Source organism: Rhincodon typus, chromosome 38, assembly GCF_021869965.1.
Source record: "Rhincodon typus isolate 14 chromosome 38, sRhiTyp1.1, whole genome shotgun sequence".
Lineage (NCBI taxonomy): Eukaryota > Metazoa > Chordata > Chondrichthyes > Orectolobiformes > Rhincodontidae > Rhincodon > Rhincodon typus.
In genome coordinates this window covers 5,352,891-5,363,348 of record NC_063369.1, presented here as the reverse complement: position 1 = coordinate 5,363,348, position 10,458 = coordinate 5,352,891, and the positions used below count along the sequence as shown (strand labels likewise).

The 10,458-nt window shown below is 46.7% G+C and overlaps 1 protein-coding gene across 1 annotated transcript in view; it reads left to right on the top strand.

Moving 5' to 3' along the window:
* The first annotated feature begins 1,641 nt into the window (after positions 1-1,641).
* Positions 1,642-10,458, top strand: part of LOC109916792 (collagen alpha-1(V) chain-like) — a 259,059-nt gene continuing 250,242 nt past the window's right edge. The window contains exon 1 of the mRNA XM_048617801.1: positions 1,642-2,001. Within this exon, the coding sequence (XP_048473758.1) occupies positions 1,920-2,001 (82 nt within the window). The 5' untranslated portion in view covers positions 1,642-1,919. The remainder of the gene's footprint in view (positions 2,002-10,458) is intronic.

Genomic DNA, 10,458 nt, shown 5'->3' with positions numbered 1-10,458 from the left:
CCAACTTCTTCCCCGCTCCTATCAGACTTCTCCTATATTGGAGTTGGGCAAAGTTAGAAGTTACACAACACCAGATTGTAGTCCAAAAGGTTTATTTGAAATCATAAGCTTTTAGAGTGCTGCTCCTTCGTCAGGCTCAAAAGCTTGTGATTTCAAATGAACCTGTTGGACAATAACCTGGTGTCATGTGACTTCTGACTTTCTTCTCCCCAGTCCAACACCAGCACCTCCACATCATATCATAGAATCCCTACAGTGTGGAAACAGGCCTTTCGGCCCAACAAGTCCACACCGAACCTCAGAGCATCCCACCCAGACCCAGTCCCCTAGTGACCCACCTAATATACGCCCTCTACCTCCCTGAACACTACCGGCAATTTAGCATGACCAATCCACCCTACTCTGCACATCTTTGGACTGTGGGAGGAAACCGAGAGCACCTAGAGGAAACCCACGCAGGACACGGGGAGAATGCGCAAACTCCACACAGACAGTTGCCCGAGGCTGGAATTGAACCCGGGTCCCTGGTGCTGTGAGGCAGCAGTGCTAACCACTGTGTCCCCATATCAGAGTTGATCTTCCTCTCTGCAGCTGTAACACTACGTTCTGCATTCTGTTCCATTGCCCTGATGTACTTATGTAAGGTATGATTTGCCTGGATAGCACGCAAAACAATACTTTTCCACTGTATCTCGGTACATGTGACCATAATAAATCATATCAAAATGCCACTCTCCCGTTCTTGAACTGCAGCCTGTAGCTACCTGCACCTCAATCTATCTGGATAAGTATATGAATAGGAAGGGTTTAGAGGGATATAGGCCAAATGCTGGCAAATGGCACTACATTAATTTAGGATACCTGGTCAGCATGGACGAGTTGGACCGAAGGGTCTGTTTCCGTGCTGTACATCTCTGTGACTTTAAGTGCATACCTAGGCACTAACCAAGAGCAAACCATCTACTGCATTGACGCAGCCCTCGGTGTAACATGTATTTCGACACAAAAATAAGTCAAATCCGCTCAGGTGTAGTGAAGGATTTTCTTCAAATATCTCTCAACCTGGGAACAATTCGTTCAGCGCTTTGCAAGCAAACCGCCTTCCCAGTTTGGAATGCAACGAGTCGTTGTAGTTTGTATTGGGCCAGTCGTGGTTAAAGAAAACAACAAAAAAAAATCATTTAATGAATGAATAGGCCGCCTCGTTTAGAGCCAAGTTGCACTGAGAGAAAACTTCGAATGACTTTTCCCTTTCTGCGAATTCTCCTTCTCCTAATTCGCTGTTCTCTCTCTCTCTCTCTGTGCCCTATGGAAAAGACACTAACAAAACAGTGTGGCCAATTGGAAGTTGTTGAACTAAACCTGGGGCCAATCTCATTTGCTGGAAAGAGTGTAGTTTCGGATGATTTGCTATGCCAGCTATGATTTGCTGAGGGTTTTTTTTTCCCTCTCTCTCTTTGGTGTCAGTGTCAATGTATTCGAAAGAATTCCATTTCTCTCTCTCCTTGCACATCGTCACAAGTAAAAAGGAGGGTGGGGGAGGAGGAGAAATCGAGTGGAACTTCCTCGGACCTTTTAAAAAAAAGTCTCATCTCTTCCACCCCCCCCCCCCCCCCAACCCCCCCCCCTTTTTTTTTTCTTTAAAAAAAATGTCGAGTGAAGAAGTCATGTAATCAGTGCCCGCAGAGAACAAGAGAGAGGGAGCAGCTTTCTGTTTCACGGACAGTTAGTTTCACTGGGTTCTACGGAGATCAGGCGGCTTGATAGATGCAGCATCCATACAAGCTGTGAGAGGACTTGGAAACTCTAAAGCACACACACACACACACACACACTGGCTACAGAAGGGGGGAAGGAGGAGGTGAACAATTGGGAAAGAGAGAGAGAAAACAAAAAAAAGAAATTCATGTCATTTGGAGATGGGGCAACAGGACATCAGAAAGTGGCAGCTGGGAGCCCAAGTGATTTTATTCGTGGCAATGCTGACCATTGTCAAAACAGGTAAGTGGACATCTTTAAATGCACTGTCTCAGCTCCTCCAGGAACACACTTTCCTCGTGCACTGGTTTCGTGATTATTAATTTTTAAAATGTACTTTTAGTTTCCAGAACAGACCTCATGGTGAAAGCATTATTACTGGAAATAAGGTGGTTATGACAGTGTTGCATACAGTGAGAAGGGCAGGATTTCTCTATTCCCACTTTCACCCCCCCCCCCCAATCTTTTTAATTTCTTTCCCCCCTAGTGTTCCACTCTCGGGATTTAAACAAAAAGACTGCAACAGTTCTGCTTCCCGAAAGACTTAGATGCCTGAGCAAGTTTTACCAAAACAGTGCAGCCCCTCGTGTTTTGCTGTGTTTTCTCTGACCGCCAGTAACTGCAGGGATAGGGCTGTTTCAATCATAGTCCCAATGAGAAGTGACAGTTAACTGGATTTTTTTTTTCTCTGTGGATGCTTGATCTATTGTCCTGTCGCGGGGAGGTAGAAACACAGGCATTGTATTTTACATTGTCATTAACAGCATCCTTTGTCAAGCTCTCTCTCTCTGTTCTGTTCTAACATCTTCCTTGATTTCATCTCCTCTCAGCCCTGTATCTGAACGTGAACTGTACAGTAACACTTCAGAGTGACTAGGGCTGCAAGTGCTTTTATGGATGCAGCTATTTTCTCTTAAATGGGCAATTTGTTCTTAAAGAGGTAATGGCACAGTTTAAAACAAACCCCACGTTATGCAACAGTTTGATCAAAGGTTATGCCTATGGTTACTGATTTAGAGGTGTTTAGCCTAGGCTTGGATGGTAATGCTGAGACCCAGTGGCGAATCAATGTGGTGGGCCCCACCCATTGACCTCATTCCGAATTGGAGCTGGAAAAGTGGGAAGCTCTTCTTGTACAGTTGCAGATGGGGTTTGGCATGGTGTCAGTTGTTCCTGTAGGTTTTGTAACTGCAGGAAGACTGAGTTAATGGGATTTCCCTTTCGAGAGTACGGTGCTTTGTTCCTCAGAGCCTGCTAGACTGAGCTGGACTCACTGCCACCTGCAGTACCTCTTAGCAATGGGAGCCAAGAGAGAGAAAATGATGCGGGGATGGGTTTGAGGAGCAGTGTTGGAGGTAGCACATTTCTGTTTGGATAGCTAATGGCTCAGCCAGTGTCTGATTCAAATGTTGGATCAAACTTAAAGAGACTGAATAGCCTGCTGTGGTTGTTGTGGTTTTTCTTGATCTGTCTGCCCATCAGTTTGAGGTGTGCAGCCCAGGCTTATGTTGTAAAATGAGCGAGGGGCTTTCTGAAATCCTGTGTATGATTCAGAAGCCAGGACATGTTGGGGCTGAATGATCTGTTATGTTGTGGTTGCAGGCAATATATGTAGTACCTTTATGGTAAAAGCTGCACGTTTGTCATTAGTCTGTGCTGCGTGAAAGACATTGTACAGGGGTGAACATCGCAGAGTGTAGGTCTGTACATGGTCTAGCTCAGTTGCCGGGGTTCAGAGAGCGCACTTTGGCAGAATTGTAGCTTGGCGTGGAACACCAACTTCTTTTTCTAAATTAAAACAAATCTGGCTTTTTCTTTTCCGGCTGCAGTTTTCCCACTGAACGTCCCTGCAGAGGTCCAGACAAGGGTTTCTGTTTCGGCGGCCTCCCACACAGTTTCCATTGGAATGTGGTGAGGTCACAGATGCTGTCATGGTCATTGTCCCTCCTGGTTAGCAGCCTCGCGATGTCGGAGCTGCCTGCTGTGTGAAGGAGTTGCTAACATGGGCTGTCAGGTTGCTATTTTGTCTAAATCCAGGCCACTAGGTGCCCACTCCATGCCCACTCTTGCTGTCTTATCCTCGAGACAAAACGATTTTGAAATTTGCCAAGCGCGGGCAATCTGAAGAAACCACCGATGAGCAGAATGGGATCGCAGGGAGGTGAACTGCTCCCCCCTGCTCCCTTGAAGGCAGTACTTGAGTGAGGAGGTGGAGGTCAGCGCCTCTGGTGATCTTTGAAGTTTATCGTTGTGTGACTGCAGGCAGTTACATAAAACAGCACTCGAAATGGTGAACAGGAACATACTCAAACACTGAGCCCTTTCTGGAGATAATAGGACAGGTGACCAATCATGGAAATTGGGACTAGTGTAGATTTAGTGCAGGTTTGGCAGTACTGACTGGTGGGGCCGAAGAGCCTCCCTGCACTATAAGATTCTGTAATTTTATAGTTGGAGAACTTGGAATGTCACAGTTGATGGAATGTCTTAAGCGAGCAGAGAAAGAGAGAGGTTTAGGGAAGGAATTCCCTGAAGTCCCCTTCAGTCCAACTCTTTTTTTTATATCGAATCCCTACTTTGGATACAGGCAGGTGAAAAAGCAAGGTCACCAGTGGTGGAATGATGGAAATCAAGGATGAGCAGGAGGCCGGGATTAGCGGAGCACAGAGAAGGTTGATAGGATTGAAGGAGGTTACAGAGAGAGAGCAGGCATTGGATGCCATGATGTGAGATTTCAGTTCGGGTATCGCTGCACTGGGGAGACAGCATAAACCGAGAGGTCCACCGTTATAATCAGAGAGGGGACGTGCCTGATATCATTGCCTTGGCTGTCATTTGTCAGTACAAGTATTAATCTTCAACAGAGCACAGAATAAAATCTGATAGCGAGTGGCGTGATCTGTCAGCAGATCCACTCTGTACCTTGCTCTTGGCTCCAGCTCAGCCTATGGCAGCCTTGAATCAAGCCAGAAGGTTGTGAGCTGTAAAACCACACCAGAGACTCGGATACAACATCCACACTGCCACTTCACTGGTTTGATAGAGTGAGGGAATGCTGCCCTGTCGGAGATGCTTCTTGTTTTTGCCCAAGGCACTGAGCTGAAGCCTATTGGGTGGATAAAAAAGATTTAGTGGCATCACTTTGGGGAAGAGTAGGGGAGATTTTCCTTGCAGATCTTTACTTATAGAGTCATAGAGTTGTTCAGCATGGAAATAAACCCTTCAGTCCAACTGTTTTTTTTAATAGAATCCCTACAGTGTGGAGACAGTCCCTTCGGCCCAACAAGTCCACACCGACCTTCAGAGCATCCCACCCAGACCCATCCCCCTTATAACCCACCTAATCTACTTCTTCCACGCCAACCAGATACCCTACATTATTGTGGTCCCTTTTGCCAGCAGAGGAATATAGGATAGGGACTCCGTTGCAAAAATAGGTGATCAGGTCATTTTGTTTCTGGAATCTTGCCCTGCACACATGTAATTGCTCTGAAGGGGTTAATGTTCAGGTTATAATGGCTCCACCCTTTCTACAGATGTCATATAGTCTGAGATTGGAGACAGGGGTTTCTAGTTCCAGTCTAAGGAGGAAGCAGAAAGATCTGGACCAACTCCTTAAGATCCTAGTCATTACCTCTGACCCAATGTATTTGTACTTATTGCGGCCGTGCAATAAACCTTTCTACCTAAGAAGATTGCCTGTTCTACAGATATGCTGTGTTGTTTATCCTCCACCATTAGATAGGTCCAAATTAAAGGAGGTTTGGTGGCAGTGAACTATGTCAAACAGCCCTTACCCAGTACCCCATGTTGTTAAAAGTGGCAAATGCCTCAAGGTGCCAGCAGTGGTCATAGAGGTCTACATCATGAAAACGGGCCCTTCGGCCCAACTTGCCCATTGATGCCCAATTTTCACAATTAAACTAGTCCCATTTGCCTGTGTTTGGTCCATATCCCACCATTCTTATTCCATCCATGTACCTTTCTAAATGTTTCTTAAATGACAGAATTGTACTCGCTTCCACCACGCTCTCTGGCAGCCTGTTCCAGACACCACCCTCTGTGTGAAAAAAAAAATTGCACCTCTGGACCCTTTTGCATCTCTTCCCTCTCACCTTAAATCTATGCCTTCTAGTTTTAGACACTCTGCCCTGGGGAAAAGCTGTTGGCTATGTACCTTATCTATGATTCTCATAATTTTATAGACCTCTATAAGGGTCACCCCTCAGTCTCCTACACTCCAGGGAGAAAAGTCCCAGCCTATCCAACCTCTCCTTATAACTCAAACCTTCCAGTCCAGGTAGCATCCTAGTAAATCTTTTCTGCATTCTTTCTAGTTTAATAATATCCTTTCTATAGTAGGGCGACCCCCAGAACTGCACACAGCACACCACATGTGGCCTCACCATCTTGTACAGCTGCAACAAGATGTCCCAATGCTTATATTCAATGCTCTGACTGATGAAAGCTAGCATGTCAAAAGCCTTATTCACCGCCCTGTCTACCTGTGACTCCACTTTCGAGGAGCTATGAGCCTGTACCCCTAGATCTCTTTGTTCTATAACACTCCCCAGGGTCCTACCGTTGACTGTGTAAATACTAGGTGAAATACCACGGTAGACAAACAGGAGGCTGGAAGAACACAGCAGGCCAGGCAGCATCTGGAGAAAAGGAGCAGACAACGTTTTGGGTATTACCCTTCTTCAGGACTGGATGTGGGGGCAGGGGGAGCTGCAGATTAAGTTGGGGGAGGGATGAAGGGGGTAACAGAATGGTGGTGATAGGTGGGCACCAGTAGTAGGTATGACCTGGTTGGTCGATGGGAGGGATAAATCCAGTTGGTAGCTGGAAGGGAGGGTCAGTAGGAGGAATGGAATCCTCCCAAGCATCCCCAATGTCCACTTTTTCAAACGACGTTCTTTTGCTCCCCTCTGTCATCCAAACAGCCCTCTACCACGCCTCCTACATTCTCTGCGCCACAGCTCTAAACCACCAACCGCGCCCCCCCCCCCCCCCCCAATAAAGATCGGGTACACCTTGTTCTCACTTTCCACCCCGCCAGCCCCTGCATCCAACATATCAACCTCAAACACTTCCACCAACTCCAATTAGACCCCACCACCCGGAACATCTTCCACTCCCCACCCCTCTCTGCTTTCCGCAAGGACCATTCCCTTCACCATTCCTTAGTTTACTCCACACTCCTCACCAACCATGCCAACCTGCCCAGTACCTGCCCCTGTAACTGTAAAAGATGCAATGCCTGCCCACACACCACGTCCCTCACCTCCATCAAGGCCCTAAACAGCCCTTCCAAGTGAGGCAGAGCTTCACCTGCATCTCCTCCAACATACTCTATTGCATCCGATGCTCCCGATGTCGTCTTCTGTACATTGGTGAGACCAAATGTAGACTAGGTGACCATTTTGCCGAGCATCTCTGCCTGGCCTGTAATGCCCAGCCTAATCTCCCGGTCACCACCCATTTCAACTGCCCCCACCACTCTCCTGTCTGATAGGTCCATCCTCGGCCTCCTTCAGTGTCACAGCGACTCCGAACGCAAATTTGAGGAACATCACCTTATCTTCTGCCTGAGCACCCTGCAGCCCAGAAGACTCAACACTGAGTTCTCTAATTTCAAATAACTTTCCCACCCAACCCCTGCCCCGGCTCCCCTTCCAGCCCCACCTCCTCCCTTCCATTCCAACTTCTGACCCTCTCTTCCATCCATCCCTCCCATCAACCAGCCAGGTCGTACCTACCACCAGTGCCTACCTAACACCACCATTCCGCTTCCACCCCTTCCCCCCCCCCCCCTTATCTTCAGCTCCCCCGATCCCCACATCCTGTCCTGAAGAAGCAGGAGTATGGTGTTGAGATGGAGGATCAGCTGTGATCATATTCAGCAGATCAATGGGCTGAATGGCCTACTCCTATGTTCCTGCATTTTGTACGTTCCTGTTGCTTCTTTGAGCCAAAAAACCATAGAAACCATCTTTAGGGGTCGGGACATGGGAGCAGAAGTAGGCCATTCAGCCTTTGAGTCTGCTTTCCCATTCGGTAAGGTGGTGGCTAATGTGTTTGTGGTCCCACCTCCCCTTTCCTGTCCAGGTGAAAGCCCTGTATTCAAACCATAGGCTTAATGTTTTAGGTTTTAAAAGCCTCAAATGGTATGGGGAGGAAAAGTGGGAATATGGCACTGAGCTAGAAGGTCAGCCATGATCCTTGAGCCAGGGTGGCAAGGTAGCTCAGTGGTTAGCACTGCTGCCTCACAGCACCAGGGACCTGGGTTCGATTCTAGCTTCTGGCAACTGTCCGTGTGGAGTTTGCACATTCTCCCCGTGTCTGTGTGGGTTTCCTCCGGGTGCTCCGGTTTCTTCCCACAGCCCAAAGATGTGCGGGTTAGGGTGGATTGGCCATGCTAAATTGCCCCGTAGTGTCCAGGCATGTGCAGGCTAGGTGGGTTAGCCATGGGAAATGCAGGGTTGCAGGGGTAGGGTGCATCCGGGCAGGATGCTTTACAGAGGGTTAGTATGGGCTGAATGGCCTGCTTCCACACGGTAGGGATTCTATGATTGCAGTGGATGGCAGAGCAGGCTTGAGTGGCCTATTTCTGTGTTATTGAATACAATGTATTCAGCTCCTATCAAAAACATGCTGACTTTAGGGAAGCATTTGAAATCGGAGGGGCTACAGTGAGGGCAAAAAAGCAGAGTGTTAGCCTTGTAGAGGATTGGTCATTGCTGCTGGAATAATGTAGAATGTCTGGTCAGCATGGAGATGTTGAAGCACAGGGTCTGTTTGTGTGCTGGACACTGGTGTGTCTCTATTGCAGCTGCACATCTGGTGACATTAGCAATCGTCTCTTATTCAGTAAAGTGACAGCCAAGTGGTGAAGAGAGCTGTAATGCAGATGAAATATCTGTCGGTTTTCAGTGGCTTCTCCAGTAAGATGTTCTTGAACTCCCGGGTTGTCAGTCAGCCAGGATAAAGAAAGGAGACACTGGAGAGTGAAGCTGATTTAACTATTGAAATGACTTCCTGTTTCCAATGATGGTCAGTTTCTTGACTCGCTGGTTGAAGTTGCATTTTTTATTCCTTTCTCTCTTGCTGTGTGTGCTGACTTACCATAGGGCACAGTAGGGCACTCCAATGCTTCTTTAAAACAGTTGTTTCTTTGTGTGTGAAGCTATGCAGGCAGTATCTACTAGCACTGGTAGAAATCTACGCTCCTGTCTCTGCTACATCCCACGGTCTAAAATCTCTTCCTTGTCCTGCACATGAGGTCTTGTGGTGCAGTGGGCAAGGTCTGGGTCAGAAGCTTTGGCTCCAAATCTCATCCCAGGAATTGAAGGCAATAACGTCACGCATTTAGGTTATTGACCTGCAATTCGTTTGGATGTGCCAATGGTAGGTGCTGAGAGTAAACACGATACTTTGGGAAGTGTGAATGTACAAAGGGATCTGGGTGTTCTCCTACACCAGTCAATGAAAGTAGACAGGCAGGTGCAGCAGCATTTAGGAAGGCAATTGGTATGTTGGCCTTCAATACAAAAGCACTTGAATTCTAAAGTAGCGATGTTATACTGCAGTTATACAGGGCTTTGGTGAGAGCACACCTGGAGTGCTGTGAGCAGTTTTAGTCTCCATGCCTAAACAAAGATATACCTGTCTTTAAAGATAATGCAGCACAGATTGACGAGGCAGGACTGTTGGAGGAGGAGCAATTGGTTCTGTGTCTGCATTCACTTGAGTTTAGAAGTTTGAGAATGGATCTGATTGAAACATATAAAATTCTAACAAGGCTGTACAGACCACCACAGAAACACACAAAGACACGGACACCAACAGACACACCCATGTTCACATTCACACATATGTACACACACACACATGCACGCACATTCATATTCATACACATACACACACTCACACACATGCATTCACATTCACATGTACACACGCACTCACATTCACACATGTAGACATGCACACGTGTTCACATTCACACGTACACACATGTTCACGTTCACATACAAACACGCACACGTTCATATTCACACATATGCACACACATACACACATGCATACATGTTCATATTCTTACATGTACACACACACATGCATTCACATACACTCACATACACACATGCACATGTGTTCACATTCATACACGCACATACATTCACATTCACACATGCACATGCATTCATATTCACACACTTACATGCACAAACATGTGTTACATTCACAGATGTACACACACATATACACATTCATATTCATACACGAATACCAAACATGTTCATATACACACATGTACACACATATGTTCATATTCACACACACACATATGTATACGCACATCAGTTCATATTCACACACATACACACACATGCGCGTACACAATCATATTCAAACATACACACACACATGTTCATATTCAGACGCGTACACACACATTGATGCACACCCATTCATATTTACAAATGTACACACATGCTCACACGCCCGTTCATATTCACACATGTATGAACACACATGTTCACATTGACACACACAAACACACACACGTTCATCTACACACACACACACACACACAGACACGTTCATCTACACACACACACACAAACACACACACGTTCATCTACACACACACACACACACGCACACACGTTCATCTACACACACACACACACA